Source organism: Pararge aegeria, chromosome 5, assembly GCF_905163445.1.
Source record: "Pararge aegeria chromosome 5, ilParAegt1.1, whole genome shotgun sequence".
Classification (NCBI taxonomy): domain Eukaryota; kingdom Metazoa; phylum Arthropoda; class Insecta; order Lepidoptera; family Nymphalidae; genus Pararge; species Pararge aegeria.
The window spans coordinates 15,855,045-15,883,003 of record NC_053184.1 but is presented as its reverse complement, the minus strand read 5'-3'; the positions used below and the strand labels follow the sequence as shown (position 1 = coordinate 15,883,003).

Sequence of the window (27,959 nt, the reverse complement as noted above, 5' to 3'; positions counted from 1 at the left end):
GAAGTAGATAAAGTTATAAAAAAAAATGACGACACAAATTAATTATTCTCATTCCTCATTCCCTTTCAATATAGTGTACATTATTCTAGTAGTCTTTCGTTTGTTTATATATTATATTCTATGTTATTGTCCTTTTTATGATTATTTTGTTATTGTTTAGTCGTAACGTTTAGGATTCAGTGACGACGAAGATAAGGGGGCTGGTTAAAAACCAGTGTTGCGCTTTTTAGTATGCAGCTATACTGAGCCAGCGCCTTTGTCAAATGACAAACAAATTTATGACACAAATGTAACATTTTACACAAATGTGTGACAATAAAGACGATTTTGTTTTCTTTCTCACTTTCAAGCCCTTTCATTTGGACCCATGTAAAGGAAAATGTAATTCGGCATTTTATGGTGGTGGCCATCTTAGATTTGAAATTTATCTTAGTGTATAGTGTCCTGAAGCGGTGATAGCGCATTGGGTAGGAGCTCGACTTCACTTTCGGGGGGCCGAGTTCGAATCCCAGCACGAACCTCTAAATTGTCTCAGTTATGTGCGTTTTAAATAATTAAAGTATCACTTGCTTCAACGGTGAAGCAAGTGATACTTTAATCATCGTGAGGAAACCTGCAGGCCTGAGAGTTCTACATAATGTCTCAAAGGTGTCTGGAGTCCACCAAGCCGCACAGGGCCAACATGGTGGACCACGGCCTTAACCCGTTCTCATTGTCGGAGGAGACCCGTGCTCTGTGTCTGTAGTGGGCCGGTAATGGGTTGAAATGAATTAATAGTGCCCTACTAGTCAGACCCTTTCATCTGATAGCCATATGTTGTATCTAAGTTGTGAAAAATATATTTGATCCTTGTCCTGCAATCTCTTGCGCCCGTATATTGAGGAAAAGGGATAGCACGTCATCGGTCGTCTATTATAAATCTATTCTTTTAATGGCGCGGGTTATACCAATCACTAACTTATGGAACAAAGAAAAAATTACGCACCGTTTGATTATAAAAAAAGGACAACACTGTATATTTCAACAATAACGTCTAAATGCTTAGATAAGTAAAAAAAGTGCTTAATTTAATCGCACGTTTTTTTTGAAGTTCGAGAAGATATTTTCGTTAAGGTATAAGACATCGTTGTATACAAATCTCTAGACATAACCAAATTGGCAGGTTACGTAGCAAATGCCATATTTTCACAATATGGCCTGGGAATTACAAAAAAAAAATATTAGTCTATAGTTTCACCAACGTCAGCTATTTTGATACTATCTTTCAGCAGATCAATTTTGGTGGGTAGATCTTTTAAATCTTCGTCAGCGTCGGGCTCTGGGGTTTCACTGATGATAATCGACTTTTTATCTTCAATGTGTGTAGCGAATGTCGGCTGTCCAGCAGCCTTGGCGAACTCTGCGGCCACGCCTAGCAACTGTTGGTCGTTGGAGCTTGCCAACGTCATCGCCGCTTTATACAGGTCCCCTAATGCCAAACAACTGAAACCATAAAACAAGAAAATTTTAAACAAAAAAAAACCGGCTTCTGAAATAAATTTGTATACCAACTAAAAAGAACGCGGTGATAGCCCAGTGGGTTTAAAGTTATGTGCGTTTTAAGCAATTAAAACATCACTTGCTCCAACGGTGAAGGAAAACATCGTGAGGAAACCTGAGTTCTCCACCAATGAATGAATGAATGCAAAAACTTTTTAAGAAAAAAAAAGTAGTTACATAGATATAAACATAGAGCAAGAGAGTACAATTTGTGGTGGACTACCCTTCCTGATTGAATTGAGGAAACCCATGACCTGTAGTGGGCCGGTAATGGGTTGATATGATGAATGTGCTAAAACTAGATTTCCGACGCGAAAATATATGCAACTTCTAATAACTTTTTATAGGAACTCGACTCGGGTGTTCCCCGATATATTGAATACATCTGCGTAACCTTTTGAAGGGGATTAGGCGTGATTGTGTAATCACGTAAACAATGCATATTTAAGTGATGGCGGCAATCGCGGTTGTTTTGTTGTAACTTTTTGGAGAGTTCCGTTGTCTGCCTGCGAAACGCTTTATCACATGTATATAAAACCATTCCGGAATAAACCCCTTGCGGACAAGGAAAGAATTTTGCAAATCCGTCTATAAACGACGAAGGTATTACCGAACATACATAAAAAACAGAATTGATAACCTGCTCCTTTTTGAAGGAAGTCTGTTAAAAAACTGAACTGAACGAAGCAACTTTGTAAGATATCACATAATAGCTATTGCTATATTACTATATATATATATTACACATATCAAAAGTAAATAAATATGTCTGACTTTACTCAGGCCAAGAGACGAAACTGTTAAAACAGGACAAAGTTATGAGAGTAATTCTGAGCAATGTCAATGTGAATTCGCTTTCTCAGAGTCGGTTCCCAGCATTGAAACACTAAGAAGCCAAAAAATCTTACCACATAGCCGCCATTTCTATCTGCCCCGTGCGTAGACTATCAGTTATCCACGCATGCAGTACGTCCTTTGCCAAACTGTCCAGGTGCCTGCAATTTTAAAGGCATCAGAATGAACTCGTTAGTTGTTCCTCAAGTAGAAATACAACCCATTGGAGTATTTCCCCTATAAGTCCATGCGAACAAAGCATGAAAACCCTGGGTTGAATGACCGCTCGCGTTCGATCGCGCATTTATTAGCACGGAGAAATTTTAGGAGGTACGGGTAGGTAGTGACGAAAAATAACGATACGGGACTCTTACGAGGTCTCGTAATCGGAATGAGTTTCTGCGACTACCATTGTTTGTCGCGGGTAACGGGGAATCAGGGTTCGATTCGGGTGAGGGAGCCTGAGAAACTGCTACCACTTCCAAGGAAGGCAGCAGGCGCGCAAATTACCCACTCCCTGCACGGGGGGGCGGTACGGGTAGGTAGTGACGAAAAATAACGATACGGGACTCTTACGAGGTCTCGTCATCGAATAATCAATACACGAAGTGCCCACACACTTGTAAATATAGACGCGCAAGATCGTTACACGAACCGCTTACCATTATAGTAAAGTACTATGCAAACACACATAACATATACGCAATAAGGGAACTTTAACACATTCATTGCACAAATTCGATCTTGTATGCAATGTACGCGATTATTGCATGCGATAATACATGATTATTTGGACTGATGGAGCCGACTTCGTATGTTAAGAAAAAACAATAATCAAATCAAAAACAAACCTTCTTTATTCAAATAGCGCGACAAAATCTTTTATGAATGATTCATACCTAATTGTTTACTTTCTTTCCTCTCTTGTTTCTTTAAACAAAAATGAGAGAAATTCTTATTTTATTCGGAGATTAATAATTATATTACATTAGATATGATATGATTTGAGATATTTTTAATAATTGATGGAAACTAAATCAAAATTATAAATAAAATAACTTGAATTAATATTTATTGCACTGAATGTGACGATGCAAGTTTCCAGACTTCACCAGAGTGTAGTATGAGATAACCTACGTTTTCTTATTCGTAAAAGAAAAGAGCGTCATTACTGAAAACAGTACTATCCTAGTGACACACTACTGATACCATTTAAATGTAACATTTCTGAGCCCACAAAAACTTTACATGATATTTTATTTATTATTACCATCTTACTCATTTATAAATAGTTACCTTTATAAGTAGTTTACGTTTTACTCGCCCGCAATTGTAGTCTTTTTCGAATATCGAAACCCTATGGAGTCAAAGAAAAATAGACCTTATTGACATAAGTTTTTTTGAGTCGCTAATCCTTCCTGCTCTGCTACCTTGACAAGTGTAGACATATTTGAGCTGCAACACATGGTTAATAAGTTCCATTTTACTCTGACGTTCTTGCTATTTCTATTAGTTTTGTATTTTTTTTTCTTTACCTCGCCTTTGCTAGGACGAAGGCTTCCACAAAGAGGCGAGCGTCGATAAGCGCAGTGACGGCGCCTCGCATGTCGTGTAAGCTCAGCATCACCGCTACACGCCTGTATGTACTCCCACCGTACCACTTGTTCTCTATAAATAATATTATGATAGTATAAAGAAGAGTTATAATAGTTCGAAGACTTTGATCTCGTGGTAAATGCAAACATCCTTTAGATAAGGATGAGCGTCACGACAGTGTATAGAGGCCAGTAAATCGCTACTACTACAAGATTAAAAAAAAAAAATTCAAATTTCATTTATTTCAAGTAGGCCTAATTTAAGCCCTTTTGAAACGTCAAGTCTGTCTGTTTGTAGTGACTCTACCACCGGTTCGGAAGGCAGATACTACCGAGAAGAAGCCTGCAATAAACTCCGCAGTGACTCTTTTCCAACATCAACAATATACATTTTAACCTTCATTTTTCTATCTTGTGAGAGATGAAAGCGGAGCCGCATGCTTCCAAGCATTAAGAAATTCATCAATTGCATAGTAACCTTACTGTAATAAATGTGTTTTCACATATTCTTTAAATGTATGCATTGGTAGGTCCAAAATTTTTAACAGAAATTAAACTAAACTGGATATCTAAAAACAGTTCATTCTACAAGTAGTAAAGTAAAAATGGTGTTTCTAATTTAACACAATATCAATTTAGTTTAGATACTTGTGTACAACAGAATAGAAACAAAAGTCGTTATCCAGTTGCTTAAAATGTTTTGCAGCCAACCGTCAATCTAAGACAGACAATTCCTTTCTATAGAAAAAAATTGAATATTGCAATACTCGTACTAGTATCAATGATTTCTGAAAGTAATAGCAAGCTAGAAATCGCAATATTAATTTATGTAAATGGGTATTTTTTAAGAGTAAATAAAACGTGATAAGCTCATAAATCAGATTTCTCTTCAAATATAATATTCTTCGTAGCTATACAACATTATGTACGACGCATTGAAGAGTCATTGTCGTCTGCTTAATTCAAATACTAAGATAGACACTTAGGCTAGAGACAAGCTGATCCCACGTACGCAACGCATTATTATATCCGGACTCGTGATTTCATTTGAAAATCTATGCAATATAAAAAACATTAATCGTATGCAACGTCGTCCTGGAATGTCCTGATCGGCATTAGACAAGATGTTCGTAGACTATCCCACGCGTGTGACCAGTGTGTTTCTAGAACTTACACGTAGCGCGTCTTAAGCAAATATTCCTTTAAATAATTACGACATGATCTGGTGTCAATTTACGTTACATGAACGTTTGGTACAATTAGTTATTTAACGATTGGTATAGTCTTAATAGTTATAAAGTATTATGTGAATGTCACACTTCAACTCGGAGCAACCAACCTTTCAAATGACAGTGCGCGATTAAAACACAAAATAACTATTTCAAAGTTATAAAATATTTTTATGTAAGGCCTGTAATTGGTAAAAAAGCTTCTAAATGTCCCGTTTTTGGACTAGAGCAGATTTATAGCTGACCTTACACACTGCTTTTGAGGTTTTGTGACCAAATTGGTAAAACGAATCGCTGCGGTACGACTTTGTCCGTCTGTTACAACCATATCATTACTGGATAGAAGCAGGCGTTACTTTGCGGAAATCCATGACATATTATGAAAATTAAACTTAATTTGCTATACTCCGCGAACAGCAGGAGAATCTGTATGGTGTAATTTATAATTTCTTCAATCCTTATACTCCATACCAAACAGATTTTCGGCATGTCTACGCACGTTTCCCTCCGAAACCGGAGCATCCTCAGGAGATGTTAACTTTACAATGAATAATTGTTAAGTAACAAGTAACAGTAAGCTTAATTTTCATAACCATATCATTGTTTAAACTATCGATTGGTCATTGTGTTTGTACTTGAAAATAGGTAAGTATACTTTACTCACCGCAAATTTTGTACAACTCTCCTTTGGCGACTACCCTCTCGATTTGGGCCAGATAAAGTTGTGTCACATCTTTCCAAAATCTATAATATAAAAATATAATACATACAAATTATTCCATAAAAGCCCTTAAACATTTACGCAATACTAACAAAAATGCAAAGCAAGTTATTGCGGTAAACTTTGCGGTCCAAAGGTTTGTGAAAAATAATCTGTGATATTCAGACGCTTGCCGTGTCAAGACGTCTCTCCAATGAAGAAGTAAACACATATCATCATCATCATCATCACATCAACCGATAGACGTCCACTGCTGGACATAGGTCTTTTGTAGGGAGTTCCAAGTTCCACGATTCTGAGCCGCTTGGATCCAACGGCTACCTGCGACGCGCTTAATGTCGTCTGTCCACCTCGTTGGGGGTCGACCAACGCTGCGCTTACCAGTACGGGGCTGCCATTCCAGCACCTTGGGACCCCAACGTCCATCCTTTCTCCGAACTATGTGCCCGGCCCATTGCCACTTAAGCTTCGCGACTCGTTGAGCTATGTCGGTAACTTTGGTTCTTCTACGAATCTCCACATTTCTGATTCGATCGCGTAGAGATACTCCGAGCATAGCTCTCTCCATCGCCCGCTGAGTGACTCTAAGCCTTCTTATGAGGCCCATAGTTAACGACCATGTTTCAGAGCTATAGGTCATCACTGGCAACACGCACTGTTCGAAGACTTTCGTCTTCAGGCACTGAGGGATTTCCGACGAAAAGATGGCACGGAGTTTCCCGAACGCTGCCCATCCGAGTTGGATTCGGCGGTTCACCTCCTTCTCGAAATTGGACCTACCTAACTGGATCGTGTGTCCTAGGTATACGTATTCGTCAACAATTTCGAGTGCAGTGTTCTCAACGATTACTGGTTGAAGCGGAACATGAGCATTAGACATAATCTTCGTCTTGCTCATGTTCATTCGTAGGCCAACCTGTTGAGAAGCTCTGCTGAGGCCATCGAGCATCGTATTTAGGTCTCCCAGAGTCTCTGCCATTATGACTACATCGTCGGCAAACCGAAGTTGAGTGATGTACTCGCCGTTAATGTTGATGCCAAGTCCGTTCCATTCCAGAAGCTTAAAGACGTCCTCCAACGCAGCGGTAAATAGTTTCGGGGAGATAACATCTCCCTGTCGCACGCCTCGCTGCAATTGGATTGGTCTCGTAGTCTGATCCTGTATACGAACTGACATAGTGGCGTTTTTGTACAAACACTGCAACACTTGGATATACCGGTAGTCAATTCGGCATCTCTGCAGTGACCTAAACACAGCCCAAGTTTCCACCGAATCAAAGGCTTTTTCATAGTCCACAAACGCTAAGCAAAGTGGCCGGTTATACTCTTCAGTCTTCTGTATAACCTGCCGCAGCGTATGAATGTGGTCTATGGTACTAAAGCCCTTACGGAAACCGGCTTGTTCGGGAGGCTGGAAGTCATCAAACCTACGAGCGAGACGATTCGTAATGACTCTCGAAAACAGCTTGTAGATATGACTCAGCAGCGAGATGGGTCTGTAATTCTTCAACAAGGTATTATCACCTTTTTTGAAGAACAGAACCACCACACTCCTGTGCCATGCCTCTGGCGTTGTGCCTTGGTGAATAACGGAATCAAACAATCGCTGAAGGACTCTCAGTATCGGTTTTCCACCTGCCTTCAGGAGTTCTGCCGTTATTCCGTCATCACCCGGCGCCTTGCCATTTTTAAGCTGCTTGAGAGCCACACTAATCTCGTATAGGCTGACGTCTGGGATATCTTCGGTATAGTGTCGAGTTAATTTGGCTCTAGGATCCTTAGCCAAATCTTCAACAGGCGTCTGTACTGTGGTGTACAACTGTCCATAAAAGTTCTCAACCTCACCCAAGATCTCAGGTTTGGAAGAGACAAGACTACCATTATTGGTCTTCAGTCGCATCAACTGGCTCTGACCGATAGACAGATCTCTAGCGAACACTTTAGAGCCTCTGTTTTACTCGATGGCATTTTTAATACGCTCTGTATTGAAGTGCCGCATATCACGAGTCTGTGATTTAGAGATCTGCCTATTAATCCGCCGGTAAGCGGACGCGTCTGCTATAGACTGTAGTCTCATCTCTTGCCTCTCCGTCATAAGCTTGAGTGTATTGGTTGAGAACCTATTGGCCTTGTTTCTACGGTGGGCCTTGTAGAATTTGGACCCGACTGTTTGGACAGTTTCCACCAGCCTGTTGTTCAAATCGTCCACAGTGTCGCAATCTGCTAGGCAACCGAACCGGTTCTGTAGTTCTAGTTGAAAGCTCTCGGGGTTTTGAATATGGGCACGAGTAGGCCGGAGTGTAGACTTCACCAGTCTGACTCTTTCAAGTTGAACGTTTATACTCAATGTGCCTCTTACCATACGGTGATCACTTCCGGTTTTAACCCTGTTGATCACAGAGACATCATTGAATACATGCCGTTTGGTCGACATGATGAAGTCGATCTCGTTTCTCGTGGAACCATCGGGGCTTATCCAGGTCCATTTCCTGTGTGGCCGCTTCTTGAAGAAGGAGTTCATCATATAAAGGCCCTCCTTCTCCATGAAGTCAGCCAACATTTGACCCCTGTGGTTCCGTTGCCCATACCCAAATTGCCCCACCCTCAACTCTGAACCAGTTCGCTCGCCAAGCTTCGCGTTGAAATCCCCCATCACAATATTGTAGTAGGTGTTCGAGGCATGTATGGCTTTTGAAATGTCCTCATACAAAACCTCTACATCCTCGTCTGGGTGTGCCGAAGTCGGCGCGTATACCTGTATGACCTTCAACGAATACCGTTTGGTAATTCTGAGTATAAGGTATGCTACCCTGCTCGACACACTTTCGACTTTTACAACATTGTTGACGAGAGACTTGTGGACGATAAACCCGACACCACCCTGTGACTGTTGGTCACCCTCCCGGTAGTAAAACAAGTTGCCGGATTCCAAGATTATCGAGTCCTCCCCCTCTCGCCGGACTTCAGACAATCCTATAATATCCCAGCGCAACTTGCTCACCACTTCTTCCAGCTCAATCACCTTTCCATCGGTCCTCAACGTGCGTGCGTTGTATGTTGCCAGGTCAAGTCGTCGGGGTTGGCAGCGGAATCTCTGCCGGAGATTCTTAACACCCCTTGCCCCGCCGTTACCATAACCGCTGCCAGAGCCAGGAATAGCGGGGCCGCCGGGAACTAGGGGCTGTGGTTTTTTTCTCCTTCCCATTAAAGATATGCCCGATAATGACCACGCTGGGCAGGCGGGTTGGTCATCGCAGGGCTAGACTGATCGCCCCGGCGTCGCTGCTGCCCGACACCGGTCTGTGCCATTTGTTCAGCCTAGCCAATTCGAAGTGGTTATACCGCCACTTGTCGGTTATTTACTTTACTTTAAACACATATGCGGATGATATAAAATGAAGAAAATATCCAGTACGAGTTATAAAAACTTAGCGTAGCCTTTTTATAACTCTTACAAAGCCTATCCTTAAGCTTTTCATTACTCGTAATGGAGATTTTTTTAAATTTTATATGCACGCCACTGCCCCACAGATTATATATTGTCAATTCAATTCCGATTTTACCATAGACATTTTGAAACATGAACCGTATCAGATACTCACTTGAATGAAACACACGGTGATAAGCAGACTAGGAAGGGGCATAGTGCGTCCCTCTGGCTCGCGAATTGGATCATCGAGTCGATGTGACCGCGGAATATTGATAGCATGTTCCAAGACTCGAACCTCTCTTGCTCGAGGTGGCGGTGCACTAGAAACAATAGGATTGATTACAGTAACAGAGATGCGCTAAAATATTGCATAAATTTAATGATATATGGTTTATGCATTATGAAAATCGTATTTATATTAACAGTGAGATTGTTATTACTTATCAATAAATAAAACTGAAAAACCTAGCGATCCGCAATATCAGGTGGGACGCAGAATGTCATCACGTCATTATAAACATAATTTTGTACCAGTTGTTTGTATCAGTTGCTCAGTTTTGTTTTATAAATACCAAAATCATTATCTTTAGTTATGGAACAAGGATTTTTCATATAGTTCTAATTTGCCAATGACGTCACTAGTGCGCCCATGACACGGGGAGCGTTTTCGGAGGAAATATTTTTCTTTTTAATTTAATTTGCTATTTATATCAACATAACCTTCAATTTCTGCAACAATGAGATATTTCTTGAAAATTAGTTATAATACTTATTGAAGGGTTCGCTGAGCGTTCAAGATTCAAGGCAGCATCGCACAAGCGAAACGCCGCATCTCTATTTTCTTTAAGTATACGAAAAAAATAATTAGTTACAGAACTATTTTCACCTAGCTCTATATATCGCGACGTATCTTACAGAGTGCTCGGTATAAAATTTTCTAACCATTTACATATTCGATCGCGTGAACGATAACTTAATGTATGTGGTATGAAAAAAGCGCCATCTAGTTATAAAACTGAGAAACAGTATTGTCACTGCATGGCGCTGTACGATCGCATTGCAACACCGTGCGGATTTTCATCCCATGTTGTAAATAACCCAAAAAAAAAGCATGAAGGTATTTGTATCTTCTTTTCTTATATACATGGCTGGGGTTTGGAACTCCCTTCAGAGTTCTATGTTTGCCCAGAGTGAATAGGCATCCTCTATGCAAACGCGTCCCATGTTAGGCCACTCTTCACTTTCTAACAGGTGAGATTGTGGTAAACGGCACAATATATAAATCTCTAACATATTCTCGTTTTATTTCTATGAGATAAGACAAGATAATGTAAAGACATAATTATCTCGTAACGCGCATCTTCGTCTTAGTGAAGAGTCAAGGTGCGAGCGGCTTTTCATTTTTTTATTGGTATTTGGTAATAACAAGTCTATTACAAACTAACTATTTGGTATTAACAAGTTTATTAAAAAAATAAAAAAAGCTGCTGTCTCATAGAAATGAGACGAGAATATATATTAATATCTTGTGCCGTGCACCTTATGCACTTCAGCTTACCAGTGAGCACAATTACTACAAGAATTTCTCAAAAGCCAACCATATTTCTATATTATGTTAGGTAACTTAAATTTTTCGCTTTTTACATGTTATGGTACAACTCCTACTGTATATTTAATTAATTAATGGGATTAAAATTATTAAATCCTGTACATATATATTAATATATATATATGTATCAAGTCGGCCCCCGAAGTATTGTGGATATAACTATTTATGTAAATTATTCATTGACATCTTTGAGATGTCTCTTAAAAAGTTCAAAGTTTGTATTAAACGTAAGCTTATAGAAAAGTCATATTATAGTATAAAGGACTATGTAATCGATAAAAAGCTTGGGTGTGAATTTATTGCTCTAACCAGATTGCTCTTCTAATAATTTTAAATGACAAAGTGGCATGGGACAAAAAAAAAACGCCCGGCTAAGTTAGTTGTGGGCTTCTTCTTAGATCAGGACGCGTTTGGAACCCTCGTAGCTTTAGTTTTAATTTTTCGAATATTGTTATCGCCATTATCTCACTACCGTGTATTTGTATACTATTATCATGTAATGTACACAACAAAAGTGCCACCTATGGGCCTACTTAAAGATATTTTTGACTTTGACTTTGACTATTAACAAATGTACATAAAAGGACAGGTTGTGTTGGACAGTAGTTTGTTAGATTCACCTAAAATAAAATGTAGTCAATTCATCAATCATATTTGTAGTAAACAGTGCCTACTTACTTTCTAAATCTAGCACTTCATTAAAATCATTTGTGTTGCCGAAAATCTTCCAAAAATCTAAATACATATTTTCATCATCTTTGACATCATTAGTTTCTAGTTCTTCCTTATTTAACTCATCTTTCGATTCTATTTCATCATTTTTATCATCAGTGGTTTTGATTTCTTCAGATGTCAATACACCATTTGTTTTAACCACCTCAGATTTTATAACATTTATTTTATCAGAATTAGTTTTGTTACCACTTTTATTGAACTGTTCAGCTATCTTCCTTAAGCAGAGCGCATTACAATTTCTCATATTGGCATGAATAGTTGGCAATAGAAATTGTTTGGAAGCTTTTGATTTAATTTCAATACTAGTAGCAATCTGTCCCATGTGTGTGTTGTCGTCGGTATGTTCTGGTTCCACCTCTTTAATAAATTCTTCTTCTTTCGCTCTCTTCTTCTTTTCCTTCTTGGATGCTGTTTCGTTTCTGATTTCTGAAATGTAAAAACTTATTTCAGTCTTATTATATCCTAATATCCCATTCATCGATTTGTTCTAGTTTAGCCTAATAATTAATGCAGTAATTTTATAATTACTATTAGTGTTAATTATTATTAGTGTTTTTACCTACACTTGGAGGAATTATCAATTTTATAAATTTAAAATGCATATAAAATTTTTCGGAACCGACAGGATTTGAACGTGCGACTCTGGCAATCGCGGCCTGAGCGCTTTTTCCAATTAAGCTACGGCACTCCTACCATCGATGCCTTTAATATCAGTCTCATAACGACTGTAGCGTCATCTAGTAGGAAACGTTGCAGTTTCGATCTACGTTTTCAAAGGTCCATATTACATTGAGACACGTTTGAAACAACGTATAAAAAAATGCATTTGCAATGCAAAAAAGTAGGCTTTTTGTAAAACTTTCTCGCTACACTTGACATCCTGAGTGAAGTTTTAAGCTAATGTTGCCTAAATCAGTAGTATTATACTTATTTGTTTTGTTTAAACGTCTAAAATAAATTTATTTCACGAATTTCATCACGCACTTGAGGTTTTATTGCCATTGAGAATCAGGACCATGGTTGTTAAAATAACGAATGAAAATATAAGACAAATCTCTAAGTTACTTATTCTCTATCGAACAATATACAGGCTTAAACAGTATAGCACGACATCGGCTACCTTTTATAAATAAATTATAAAACGTGTAACAGAATTACGAAATAATGTTGAATACGTATATTTCATAAAGAAAACATCCCGTAAAAATATTAAATCCAAAGCATATTAAAAAAGTTCTATGTGTTTACTTATGGCAACCCTATTGAAGGTAAAAGACCGACACGCGCATAGTACCTTAGCTACGCGACGCTAACCTTATTGTCACATGATTTTAATTTTGCATGTGATGTGTGGGCTGTATCTGATTTCTTTCAGTAATAACAATTGCAGTGGTTTACTCAAAAACTATTAGGTTTTAAGTTTCACCGATAAGTTACAGAGACAGTACATAATGTACCTCTAAAGCCTGTGAAGTTTTATTTCAGTTTTCATTTACACGTTGTACAATGACACGGGTTTAAAGCACGAAGATCGTCATCATTATCATTGTGTTTAACCGCAGGATGTCCATGACTCTTAGTTGGTCTTTTGTAGCGATTCCACATGCCACCGTCATGGCTAGCACGCATGCCGAGACTTAATTATCTCTACCCGTTACTCTCACTTTTTCTGTAGAGATAGACGAGATCTCGTGGCGAGCATGCTAGCGCTACAGGTGCACCCAAAGACTCTTTTTATGTTGTGTGTGTCTGTGGGAAGGCCACCCAACTCTGCGTTTTCCACTGCGGTGACTACTACAGCACTCCAGCTTTTTTTTAGGACGACAAGAGTCATTTTAAGATAGTATTGTTTTAAGCGCTGGTAGTAAGGTAGTTAAACTAAGAAACGAAACTACCGTGCAGTTTTAACTGTGGTGGCGAGAGATATACCTGTGTAAGCTTCTGCTGGGTAATCCTCTACCCTCCACACTCTGAGGCAGCAATCCGCCCCTCCCGACATCACAGTGGAAGGCAGGTGTGGGAATGCACTCCAAGCCGCGCCGAGGGACGACTGCGAGTGCCCGTCGTATATCGCTATACATACAGCTTCCGATACATCCCAGACCTGCCACGAGCATTATACACAATGTTTTATCTGTTATATACAGCATTAGGACAGAGATCATCAGTATCAACCCATTACCGGCCCACTACAGAGTACGGGACTCGTCTCTGAATGTAAATAAATAAATAAATAAATATACTACGACAATACACACATCGCCATCAAGCCCCAAAGTAAGCGTAGATTGTGTTATGGGTACTACGATGACTGATGAATATTTTTATGAATAATATACATAAAATACTTATAATTGTATATTATAAGTATTTATAATATATACACTGAAAATATATATATACATATTTTCAGTGTCTGGATAAACACCCAGACACTGAAAAACATTCATGTTCATCACACAAACATTTTCCAGTAGTGGGAATCGAACCCACGGCCTTTGACTCAGAAAGCAGGGTCGCTGCAAACTGCGCCAATGGGCCGTCTAATATATAAACGGTTCTGATGTACATGTACTTCACGTACTCAATTTGATTTGGTAGGTTGCCTGGAAGAGATCGCTTTTAAGCGATAAGGCCTCCCATTGTACCTTTTCTTCTTTTATTTATTTATTAGCTTTTCAAGGGAAACGTATTTTTGTATCACATAAACCAATGAAGTTTCCACAATTTGGTTATACATATAATACGATAACATTTACCACAATTGCTTAGAAATAAGTACCTACCAAGCAATTATAATACAAAAAAAGAGATTTTTTTTTTAAATTAAAACAAAAACTTTAAAGCTCACAATACTTATTTTGCCATAATAAATTTTCTAAAAGTGCCAATTTTGACATGAAAAATGTCAGTCTCACAATATTTGTAGTTAAAAGCATTGCACGCACGAGATAAAAAAGTTATTTGCCGAATACCTTGTCTTCCATCTAGCCCACGCAAAGGGAGGTTTTATTTTAATTGTGTATTTTTATTAATGCTGTGTATTTCATGTACAATAAAGTGTATTTGATTGATTTAACGGTTTAAGGCCGCAGTCCACCACGCTGGTCAACTACGGATTCGTAGACTTCGCACGCCTTTGAGAACATTATGGGGAACTCACTCAAAGAAAACATCGTGAGGAAACCTGCTTAGTTTCCTCACGATGTTTTCTTTCACAGCTGAAGTAAAAACAAAAAATATATATACTACGACAAAACACACTTCGCTATCTAGCCCCAAAGTAAGCGTAGCTTGTGTAAGGTAGCTATCTTAGCACAAGCTACGCTACGATTAATATTTTTTTATGAAAAGAATACAAAAAAATACTTTTAATATACAGATAAACACCCAGACATTCATGTTCACCACACAAACATTTTCCAGTTGTGGGATTCGAACCCACGGCCTTGGACTCAGAGAGAAGGGTCGCTGCCCACTGCGCCAAACGGATGTCAAATGATACTTATATAATAGCTTAATAAATAATAGTTTAAAAAAAACTAACTTTTTATAGAAAAGCGAACTAAAAAATAGAAAATAAATTTTAATAAATTTAAATTAAGAATAGTGTTAAAAATTTCAATAAATATAAATTAATAATAGTGTGAATAAAAAATATATTTTATTTAAAAAAAAGCGTGGGGTGCTTTTTAAGATATTATCAAAATAATAATCACTCTACTCATATCTGTCAATAAAATATTTATAACTATTGACACCATGCACCCCACGCTTTTTTTACAATAAAATATATTTTTTATTAATTTATATTTATTGAAATTGTGTTGTAGCTTAATGTTTTCTGTGGTATTTGTTAGGTACGCGAACGCCATCTGTTGGAATCGCCATAGGTTTTTTACATTTGGGTCTAGGGTTTTTTACATTTGGGTCTAGATGGCGCTGTAGTAATTGTAATTAATAGTTCGAAAAAACTAAAAAATCTTATTTTTTATATTGAAAATTGGAATAATCTTCTCAGATTAGTGTATTGTCATCGATCCTCGATATGTCTACAAAGTTTGAATCAAATCTGATCGTTCAAAGTGGGTCAAAATCGCGCCCAAAGAAGTCGGTTACAAATAAACATACAAACATACAGGTGAAGCTAATAAAAAGCACACAATTCAAGAGATATCAAACTCGGTCTCCTTAACTGAAGGCCGAAGTCCTAGCCTTTAAGCTTTAATAACAAAAAAAATATTTATCCTCGGAATTTCTCGCCGATTATAGCTGTTCTATTTCTCAACTCAACTGAAATGTTCAAATGTTTGTTTTGAATAGGCTTTTAAACAGACGCTTAAAAAAGTTTCTTAATGTTAATTTTTCCCCCATTTTACAATTATTGTAACACGACTGAAGTATAGTTGAAGCTTGTAAACAACTTTCTCAGATATTACATTTTGATATCCGCGTATTATTTATTTAAGATCTCCCGATTTTATATTAATAAAATATCTTTAAACGAGCAATTCTTGTATATATATAATTGGAATCTCGGAATCGGCTCCAACGATTTTCATGAAATTTAGTATACAGGGGGTTTCGGGGGCGACAAATCGATCTAGCTAGGATTCATTTTTAGAAAATGTCATGTTATTTGTGTTTTCCGGTAATAAGCGATTTAGTGCAAGGAAGTTGCATGGGTCAGCTAGTATTAATAAATTATGACAATTTACTCACTCTAATAGTTCTGTCATGTGAGGTGGATAAAAGCTGTGCATCCTTGTGTGGGTTCCAAGCCAATTGCAGCACCGCTTTTTTGTGACCACTTAGACATTTCAATATAAGTAATTTTGGACCATCTAAAAGTAATAAAACCAAGATTATTATTCATCATCAACATCTTCATCATCATATCTACCCATTACCGGCCCACTACAGGACACGGGGCTCCTCCCACAATGAGAAGTGGTTAAGGCCGTAGCACTAGCACGCTGGCCCATTGCGAATTAGTGGACTCCACACACCTTTGAGAACATTATGTAGACCTCTGAAGGATGGATTAATATTTGAATTACTTAAAACGCTACACTTAAACTTAAACATAACTTAGAAAAGTTGGAGGTACTGGGATTCGAACTCGGCCCTCCGAAAGTGAAGTCGAGCTCCTAGCCACTGGGCTTATGTATTGTACTGAATACTGATTAGTTATTGATTTTTTATTCATTATTATTATTAAATTTACAATACTCTCGATTGCGGACGGCTATTTCTATTACTCACTACATCGAGGTATTCTACCGTTTCCGAGTAATTAAACCTCGTATCGGCAAGGTAAAAAGGGCCTATTGTTACTCGGTTTAGAGTTGCGAATCCTGTACCCTGTTTTTCGTTTCACAAACATCATGTCAAAGGCCCGAGCTATCGAATAGTTGGCAAATTTGAGCTTTAACACAATGCAAATAAGATCCATTTTACTGCGATGTTAAAGTATTTTCATACTCAAAAACGAGTTCTCGATTGCGCGCGAGCAATTCTTGTATTAAGACTCAAGGTCACGGGTCTCCTCTCAGAACGAGAATGAATTGCGGAGTGCGAATTGGTAGACTGAACCCGCCTTTGAAAACATTATGGAGAAATCTCAGGTATGCATGACTCGCAGTGTTTTCCTTCAACGTTAAACCTTAGTTAGTGGTATTCCAAAACGCTCATAACTCCAAAAAGTTAGTGGTTCGTGCCGGAGATAGACTGAAATCGTAACCATAGCTTTTAATTGATATTGCTTATATGCTTACAATTTATCATTTATAATTTTGTAGCTAGTACGCATTTCGGCAAATACTCGAACCTAAAAGCTAGAAAGGCGAGTTCGGAGAGTCATATGGCCTAGGTTTCAAAATAGCACATTTAGCAAACCACCCTAGATATTTAGATAGTACTTACCGCCTTTATCAGCATATTCCACGATAGCAATTTCGCAGGACTTATCGAGCGAGGAGATCGCGATCAGATCTTTATAAGGCGACTCTTCGCTAGAACTTGAGGTTTGTTGGGGATGCCACTCCATGCTGTGTATCATTTTGCTGGAAAAATACATTTAATTCTAATCACAGATTCAGTTTATTTTTAGATTTTTTTGCAATACATTTTGGCAACTGACGCCTAACGCATTGAAGAGTATTTATTTATTTATTAAGAGCACTAACAATATTCATATTACACAGTTTTAAATATATTATATAATTTTGACACTAATATTGCCATTCACCGAGGGAGGTGACATTTTAAGTGACTCTACGAGTAACCTTTTTTTATATCGCAACATATAAAGTACGAACTCTGTCAAGCAATAACCGTTTACTGGAACTTCTTGACTCACTAAAAAACACTAATTACGATATAATTGGACTATCAGAAGTAAGGCGTCTCGGAAACTCAATACATGAACTCGAAGACTTCATTTTATATTAAATAGGAGAAACGCCAGGATTATTATATGTAGGGTTTATAATAAAAAAATATCTGAAATCATGCATTGAATGCTTTATTGGTCTATCAGAGAGAGTGGCTCTAGTGAACCTTAAACTTAAATTTAGCACACAAACAAAAACATGGACTGATATGCACGTCAATTACAAGTGCACATAGCATTGACAAAGCGTCATGCAAACTTAATTTGACAAAAAATTCAACTCGCCGATAAGTGTTCGGACCGTTTTTCCTAAATAGTAAGTAGTAGAGTAAAATAGTGTATAGTCGGAAAAATATAATAGGCCCGTTTTGACATTTGTGCAAGACCATAGAATGTAACTTGGAACGAAACTGAAAGAAACAAAAAAATTAAAATCAATTACATACAGTGTTTTAAAAAATACGTAAATTTTTTTGGGACGTTAAATAATATGAAAGAATATATCGCGAGTATTATTTTTGCGCTTACTTCATAGTAGCATGCAATTTATAATTGTTGCGAAACGTTCCGAAAACAGTTACGTTCTCAGTCTCTTTTTTTTTTATACTAGAGCTGTAACCATTTTTTTACTGAATATCGAAATTAAATATGGTGTAGTTATCTTTACTGCAAAGAATAAGCTTGGTTCTCAAAATGGGTTCTAAATAATGAGTCTGAGTTGATGTGTCTGACCAAGCGGCACATGACTGAAGCGTCCCCGCGCGCACTGCGCAGTTTTTCGTTCCTCATCTTGTAAAGTTGACTGTGCGCCCGTTTACTATTACGTTAACTATGGCTTTTCTATTTTGGACATTAATTTAAACATAGTGATTTGACTCGATTTTTGTGTTTGTTGTTATATAGTACTAACTCTGTTTCAACATGTTGAAAAGTCGACGTATAATCAACAGCCAGTCACGCGTATTGGTTGTGGAGTTAAAGGAATACTTTGAACGAACGAACACTTTACAATACATAATAATATCAATCAAGTACTGATACAAACTTGAATTGATTTATCGTGAGTATCGAGTACAGAGTCTTATGGTCCCATAACTAGTTACGTCGCGATGACAAATGTCAAAACGGGCCTATTATATTTTTACGACTATAGTGTTTTATGAGTCAATCTATCAATAAGTGCAAAGAAGTACGAATAAGGATGTGTTGCAATATGCAAAAGTTCCTGTTAGCTGCATATAAATCTAGAAATAAACCTTGTAGTAGGTAATTAAAAATTTAATTACTCAAAAAAAAGTAGTAGTAAAGTTGTTTATCTACACTACTCTACTACTAAATAGTAGTAGAGTTGTGTAGGTACACTAGCATCATTCCTAAATAGGAATCTTCATTATTATAGACGCATTACCGGCCACGGGTCTAATTCCATAATGAGAAAGGTTTAGGCCATACTTAACCACGCTGACCAAGTGTGGATTGGAGGACTCAACACACCTTTGAGAACATATTGGAGAACTCTCAGGCATGCAGGTTTCCTTACAGTTTACCTTCACCATTGTATTTTTTTATAAGACTACAAGTTAGCCCGTGACTTCAATCTCACCTGCTTAATATTAATTTACTTCATAGCTCAATATTTATTTACTGTGAGATGGTGATAATAAAATAATCTACCCGGCTAAGATTGTTGTGGGCCCTTCTCAGACCAGGGCGCGTTTGGAACCCTAGTACATTTACGTTTAAGTTGGCGAACGAAGCTATCACCATCCGCCTACAAATATGTAAACATATATGTATGAACTCCATAAGTGCCTGTGATAGGCCAACATGAATACAAAATTTTTGAAATTGAATTTGAACGGTGTCTCGAATCTCGACTCGAAAAGTACGAAAACAATTAATTTAAGAAAACTTCCAAATCGTCCGAGACAAGAGACGTCCCTAATCCTATTGCAGTTATTTACTAAAGGGCACTGACCTGAATACGAATGCAACCGTGATTAGTTCCCGTGTATAAGGCTCTAATACAGCCACTGCACCGCTATTACTGCCGCACAGCATCCCCCTGGGATACCAACTTGTTGAACTGATCTCCCATTTCTGACCCTCAAATGTCACATATATTTGCACTGGATCTGTCAAAAACAAGAAACAAGAGCCCGATTTACGGAAAAGTTCTCAAACTAAAAGTGTTTGTCTATTCATAGGCGATGGTGTTTTACTTCCAACCAGGTCCAATTTTATAGCTATGTTATTTTTTACAAAATGTCAATGAACTTTTGACGGCCGACTGGCACAGTGGGCAGCGACCCTGCTCTATGAGTCCAATACAGTAGGTTCGGTTCCCACAACTGGAAAATGTTTGTGTGATGAACACAAATGTTTTTTAGTGCCTGGGCGTTTCTTTATACATTGTAAGTATTTATAAGAATATTGATCAGTCATCTTAGTACCCATAACACAAGCTACGCTTACTTTGGGACTAGATGGCGATGTGTGTATTGTCGTAGTATATTTTTTTATTTATTTACATAAACACAAACTTATGAAAAGTAAGATTAATTTGCTATACTCCGCGAACAGCAGGAGAATCTGTATGGTGTAATTTATAATTTCTTCAATCTGTATGCTCCACACCAAACAGATCCTCGGATGTTTAATTTACAATTAATAATTGTTAACAATTATTTCATTAAGTGAAGAAATAGTGCGCACGTATATGTTTTATTTGACTAAAAGTTAGCCCTTGACTGCAATCTCACCTGCTGGTAAGTGATGATGCAGTCTAAGACGGTAACAGGCTAACATTTAAGTGTATGGCAGAACTTATACAATAAACCTATACCACTAATCGATTTGTACGCGAAGTCGTACCGGAACTCTTGGCGGCACGACAAGTTTAAATTAAAAAAAAAAAAAAATTAGAGTCGCAAATACCTTCATCTGGTTTGTCGGCTTTGTATTTAACAAGGTGACCACTTCCGGTAACATACAAGTCGTATTCATCGCCCCAGCACAGCGAATATATCGGGCCTCGCAAAGATGGCACCAAAGTCTTTGCTGGCCGCTCCATTTTGCCACTCGCATCTATTAAGCCAACCTGTCGGGGATGTAGAATGTTACATTAAATTTATAAAGTGGTTAAATAATTAAACTTTTGATAACTGTAAATTCATATTTGCCAGATATTTATGTTCATGAGATTGAGTTGGTGGGTATTTTGATATAAATACGACTGCATTATGCACCTCAGTCCTATATGGACTCGAACGATGCAAAGATACTTCCCGGTGTCTTAGTTGCTATGACAAGTAAAGATGTTTCCAAAGGTATGACGCGAAGAATGCGTATAAGAAACCGGTAAAAAGTGGTTTGATCATTTTGTTAAAACGAAACCTAAATCAACAAACAAGTCCGTTTTTGAAAAAAAAAAAAAAAAAAATTAGCTATAAGTATCCGATGGCGTATTGTCACTCATCTCCAACTTTTCCAAGTTAGGTGTGTTTTAAGCTAAGCAATTAAATATCACTTGCTTTGACGTCGAATCGTGACCTGCACGCCTGTTACAGTTCTCCATAACATTTACGTGACGTGTCGCTTAGCTGCACGTCTTTGTCGGAAGGGAAGAAAACTTATTCGATCCCGTGGCCGTTAACGCTTTGTATGGTATCGATAGAGCGCCATCTAGTTATAATACCGGGATACAGTTTGCTGCCACTAGGTGGCGCTCTATCATTACAGAATCCCACACATGGCACACTGATCTAAAATGAAAAATGGATAAAAATTAAATTAATAATTACCCTCGATTCTCCAGTAGCAAAAGCGAGCAAGTTTTCACGAGTGGGATGCCAAGCTATGGTTAGTACTTTTCCCTGCACATTTTGCCAATACGTGTAGGTACGCCCCAGGGATAGTTTGGTATCATCCTCTTCTAAAGTATCCGTTTCACAAACTCTGACTGCTCCATCTCCTACACTTATCGCCAGGCTGAAAAATTTAGTTCAAAATGATCACACAATTTATATTCTACTCTATTTTATATTCTAAGTTTCTTCTGTATATGTGTTTACTTTGTATAAAATGTGTGTGTGCAGTAAAAATTCCAAACAAACAAACACTAAAAATATCCAGGTAGGTATATAAAGTTAAGAAAAACGCAGTGACTCTAGTCACTAAAACATTGTAAAAAACACAGTGTAACATCACCTAAATAATCCCACCATGAAGTCAGCGATGAACGCTGTGTTTAAAGTGAGATGTCGCGGGTTCGACCCCGCAAAGTAATTTGGGCAGGCGGGAGGCTTAGGCCGGGGCTAGTTACCACCCTACCGACAAAGACGTGCCGTCAAGCGATTTAACGTTCCGGTACGGTGTTGTGTAGAAACCGACTCGAGGTATGGTACAGGCTTTTCATATAACTGCCATACTCCCAGGTTAGCCATTTACCATCTTAGACTGCATCGTCACTTTTCAATGTCAAGGACTAAATTACAATAGAATTAATTAACGAACTGGTTGATATGACTTAAAATTATTAACAATTTTCATAACCTTTGTAGTAAGTTACTTTGTTATTTCTTTTTATCTTACCTTTTAGCATCATACGGACACGACTGCAGAGTGTAAAGGAAGCCTCCGCATGTATTGTACATGGCGACCTTCTCACGTTTCTCCATGTCGTAGCAAATAAGATTGCGATCCTGGGCAACAGTCCAAACCCTCCACTTGTCCGGCGACCAGTCGCTCGACTCGCTTGCCGAAGGATCGCTCAGAGTATCCATAGATTGCACACGCGGTGCGTTAGTGGCGATACCGAATAATCCACGCTTGTGCAATGAATGAACTATCTTCCATTGTAATTTGCCTTTGCTAAAAAAATATTAAATGTTACACCCAGAAATATATATCTCACTATACTATACTATCCATTATCATTATCAACTCATTACCGGTCCACTACAGGCAGTGGCGTGCAAAAGGTTTTAAACAAGGGCAGGCATAATTAAGAAACTTGGCAGAAAATAGAAAAATCCTCCTTCTTTACGAGTGATACAATTTTTTTGGGTAGGCAGTGCATCTGGGCATGTATGAAGTGCACGCAACTGACTACAGAGCACGACTACTTAAGGATTTCACACGCCCGTGAAAACTTTATAGATAAATTTCAGGCACGCAGGTTTCCTCACGATGTTTCCCTGCATTGAAATCATGTGATTCCTGTCACTTTATTAGTAGTTACTATGCGCGTATCGGTCTTTTATCTTCAATAGGGTGGTCATAAATTGAGTGTTTCGAATTCGTTTGCATGGAAAATAAATATGATTCTTTTGATTTAAAATTTTTACAGGTTATGAAATGTACTCATGCATCGTTCAACATTATTTCGTAGTTCGATGTCACGTAGTATAATATAAGGCTATAAACAGACAGAGGCGGAAATCGACTTTGTTTCATACTTTATAAAAATACAATACCTCAATGACACACTAAATTTATTTTACGTATAATTGGTGGCCCAATAGAATTTTTCATGAAGAAGCATTACAAATACACTTGTACCCGCATCCTCATTCAATAATATTAAACAATCATAAATGTAGTCGGTTATAAAAAAAAAGTATATTAGTTACCAATCAACAATTAATGGATTGCATTGCAGCAATTGGCTCTTTCCATCAGCTATGAGAAGAACATCGGGTTTATACCACAATATTGTGATAGATCTAGGGCCTTTAGCGTTCTTATTCTTATTATTATTGTTATTATTATTTGTCACCACACAGCTGCCCATTAATTTACCAGTTTTTGACCATATCTTTACACCACTGGAAAGAAAGAAATTATTTAAGAAAGAATATTTTATTATGTTACATTAACTAAAAAAAATCACATGGTTTGGAACAATTAACTCTAATGGCCATCATCTATCGATTATGAACCCACAATAGGAGACCAGTTTTAAGCAGAGAATATGTCAGAATACCATACTCATACCAGTCAGAATGGTTTAAGGCTGATGTCCACCTCTGGCCATGTGCAGATTGGTAGACTTCACACGCCCCTTTAGAATATGGATATCTCTCTGGCATGCAGGTTTACGCACGATGTTTCCTTCACCGTTGAAGCAAATCATATTTTAGTAGCTAAAAACCTCTAATACTAAATTACATTGTTTTTTCCTCTTTTCGATATCCTCAACCTATGCCAACCTGAAGAGTAGGTGCTAAGCCTCATATGCCAGTAATCCTTAATCACACCCCTTAGACCGGAAAATAGCATTGCAACAATGCTGCTAGGCAGCGGAGTTGTAAAACAGATTGTTTTATGCGTTTCTTTTTTAATTGATTTAAAATGAATTATGTATTTAAAGTACAAGTATTGCTGAAGTGTATAAATAAATATAATGATATTTATAGGCAGAATGTGTTTTTTGAATTTATACTTTATATTATAAAAATGTTTTCTGTCACAGTTTTAGAGATTAAACAATACAAAATTTGGGGCAACAAACAATACAAAGTTTTGCACTATGCAATATCCTTAATAGCCAGCAATACAATGATGCTTTTTTCGTTGCTAAAATAATCATCAGAATTGGTTCCGATTTGATAGGCAATTTGATTGGAAAAATGTTAAAAAATTTCACAGACCCATTTTTTCCCACTGTAGCTAGAAGATGCTTCTGAATATGTCCACTTGACTCGTTCAGTTCTTTTTCATTAGCTGGTGGTGATGCAGAAGAACTTTCTGCATCGCTATCAACATGTGTTTTATCTAATGCCTCCACAAGATTATCTACTGACTCATCAGATTCATTTTTAATCTTCAATATATCCTCTTTTAGTTTTAAACATTCTGTCAAAAAATCATTGGGCTCTTTATCTTCCTTAATTTTAATTATAATATCTTTTGGTTCAAACTTTTTGTGGCCAAACTCATCTGGCTCATGATCTTTATATATATCAAATGTATCATCCTCCTGTACAATAGATTCATCATCCGCAAAACTATCATCAGGTAAGTTCTTTTCAACTCCAGACTCATTTGGATTCCCTTCAGCTACTTTAGATCTGATTCTTTCCAATCTTTCTGTAGCACTTGATTTGGTACTAGATTCCATGAGAAATTTCCTAAGTAGCATTTTATATTGTGGACACCATGAAACATTGACAATATCATCATCCTGGCATCTGACTTTGTATACAATACTACCTTGACCTGTGAAAAGTTGAAACATAAGCACAGTGGGAGCACTACCCTAGTATAAAACTGACACAAACAAATAAATAAGTAAATATACTACGACAATACACACATCGCCATCTAGCCCCAAAGTAAGCGTGGCTTGTATTATGAGTACTAAGATAGCTGATGAATATTTTTATGAATATAATACACAAACATACTCATAATATACAGACAAACATCCAGACACTGAAAAACTTTCACATTCATCACACAAACTGTTTTCTAGTTGTGGGAATCGAACCCACAGCCTTGGACATGGAAAGCAGGGCTACTGCCCACTGCCCCAACCTGCTGTCAAAAACAGCTCTGTTAATACAAAGAAATTAATAATATAGAATTCAGTAGCATCCACGCAAAGTATAAAAAGAATTAACAAAGAATTTGCAAATGTTAATTTAAACTGTGTTGTTTTTTTTTTCTTACATGTTATATACAATAAAAATACATTCATTGTCCATTCTACAACCTTACTCTTTCCAAAATCCTCTCCACAAACTCAAACTCAGCCGCCACTTTTTTCAATAGTAAAAAAAATAAAAAGTATGGGTACTTACCACTCAAGTCTAGAACAAACAAGACACCTTGTTTGGTGCCTACAGCAACATTTAAAGGGATATGGTGAGAACAAGCTATACAAGTTGGTTTATATTTTTTCAAAAATCTATTGTAAGATTTTGCCACATTTGAACTCAAGTCCCATTTGACAACATTGCCATATGTTCCAACTGTTATTGCAAATGATTCACTACTGTAACCTACTCCTGCTACATCCTTAAATAAAAAAATTATAATTGTTATATCTGATTTCTTAAAATCTATACACATTACACTGAAACAATCTATAGAAAGATAATTCATTTATTTCAGGTAGGCCTAATATAACTAATTTTGAAATGTAAAGTCTGTCTATTTGTAGTGACTCTACCACCAGTTTGGAATAGTTAAATAGGTCTTCAAAGTATATATACTTAATAAGGAAGCAACCAGTTGCCAATAATGCAAATGGTTGGACAATATAAAGAGGTAAAAACTAAAGGAAGCTGCCACCAATAGAAAAGCTTTTTTACTGATACATAACCTACCTTGCTGATACCTAAAGTTTATTTTGTACATGGCACACAATGATGTTGATATAGTTGATAAAATCAGCTGTATTATTATAACATTATAATCAGTGTTCTATACCTACATTTTTAGGAAATATCAAATATAGTTAAATTCTAACTTGATGTTGTCACAGAGGTTAACTGTGAGTGTAGCTTTGGGCAGCTAGTCAACTATACCGTCCCACTTATTGGCTAATACCAAATATTGAACTATGTGCATCAAAATGCACAAAGTTTGAGAAGTCATGAAGTTTGATGCGGACTATGCACTTTAAAATTCATATAAAATTTCAGAACCAGGGTTTTAACCCCTGAATAACTCTGTCAATCAGATACCAAAATGTTGTGTGCAATTATGATTTATTATGCACCAAAACTAAGTTAGGATTTATTTTAAATTAAAGATTTTAAACTAAGAATTTAGTTGTTAATCAACATTTCTTAAATATAGTCAGTCACACTCACCATGATCCATGCAACTGGGTTGAAAAATCAACAAATCCAAAAATATTATTGTGGTATGTACCTGTTAAACTATATTCTTTTAAATTTTGATGTTATCATATTATATTGCTGTAATTGGGGCATGCCCAAGCCTATTAATGATATTAAGCTAGCTTATTATAATTCATGACACCAGACATCATAGAAAATCAAAAATATTTGTTCAGTATTATAACTTACCTCTTTTTCATTCTGATGAGTATCAAGACAATGTGTTGACTTCAGAATTGTTCTATTCTGATCATTTTCCAAACTCCACTGCTTCACGCTGCCGTCTACACTGCCTGTCAAGAACAATTTCTTTTCTGGCCATTCTCGACAAATATCAACACTTACTATCCTAAAAAAAAAAAAAAGGAAAAATGTGAAAAAAATTTAAAATTATATTTTACTTATTTAATAACGTAACCAAATATTTCTTCACAGGCTTAACGCCCTAGTCGTTAAAATAAGCAACATTTATTTTAACAAAGGTAAAATATTTTTAAATTTTCAGAAATTTGGCACGATTTAAAGATTCATATTGTACTGTGGTATAACTTACTTCTCGGAGTGGGCTCTAATCAGAACGTGGGCTTCATAGGAACCCTCCTTTCCTGATCCATGTTTTTTTTGATTCAACGGTTGTAAAACACAAATACTCTTGCTGGGTCCGCCGTAAATTAACCAACCATCCTTGGATACTGCTAGTCCAGACACATGAAACCAGTTTGGTGATGGAAATATTACAGTTCCGCTCATACTTACAAAGAAATAATTTTAAACACCGGTTCGCTTTTTAAAACCTAGGCACTTATTTTTCTAACCGCCCTATACAAAGCAACAAATGGCGCACGATTTGAAATGTTCGCATGACATTTGACAGAATTCACAGAGCATCCAGCATGATAATCGGCAATCTGAAAAAAAACAGAATGTTCATCATAGAGTAAAGAGCAAAACAATAAATGATAGGGAACTTAATTTCTGGCCTGTGCTTCAAACCCTGATTTGGTTGGTCTGTACTCTGCGC

General features: G+C 37.2%; 1 protein-coding gene across 1 annotated transcript; it reads right to left on the bottom strand.

Annotated features, from left to right (window-relative positions):
- Positions 1–703: 703 nt before the first annotated feature.
- On the bottom strand, positions 704–27,815 carry LOC120623613 (gem-associated protein 5-like). The gene is made up of 18 exons (XM_039889678.1): positions 27,492–27,815; positions 27,128–27,287; positions 25,892–26,108; positions 24,740–25,307; positions 23,720–23,914; positions 22,680–22,958; positions 21,890–22,076; positions 21,024–21,186; positions 20,065–20,221; positions 17,618–17,757; positions 16,415–16,536; positions 13,622–13,796; positions 11,636–12,118; positions 9,521–9,668; positions 5,862–5,941; positions 3,909–4,041; positions 2,448–2,534; positions 704–1,482 (listed from the first exon to the last, which is right to left on the bottom strand). The coding sequence occupies exons 1-18, from the start codon at positions 27,686–27,688 to the stop codon at positions 1,221–1,223; spliced, it is 3,753 nt and encodes a 1,250-aa protein (XP_039745612.1). The 5' UTR covers positions 27,689–27,815; the 3' UTR covers positions 704–1,220.
- Between the last annotated feature and the right edge of the window lie 144 nt (positions 27,816–27,959).

Coding starts and splice junctions, on each gene's coding strand:
- LOC120623613 (XM_039889678.1), bottom strand. CDS start 27,688: ATGAGCGGAACTGTAATATTTCCATCACCAAACTGGTTTCATGTGTCT. Junction 26,109..27,127: donor CTCATCAGAATGAAAAAGAG/GTAAGTTATAAT, acceptor TTTTTATTTAAG/GATGTAGCAGGAGTAGGTTA. Junction 21,187..21,889: donor TTGCTACTGGAGAATCGAGG/GTAATTATTAAT, acceptor CATCCCCGACAG/GTTGGCTTAATAGATGCGAG.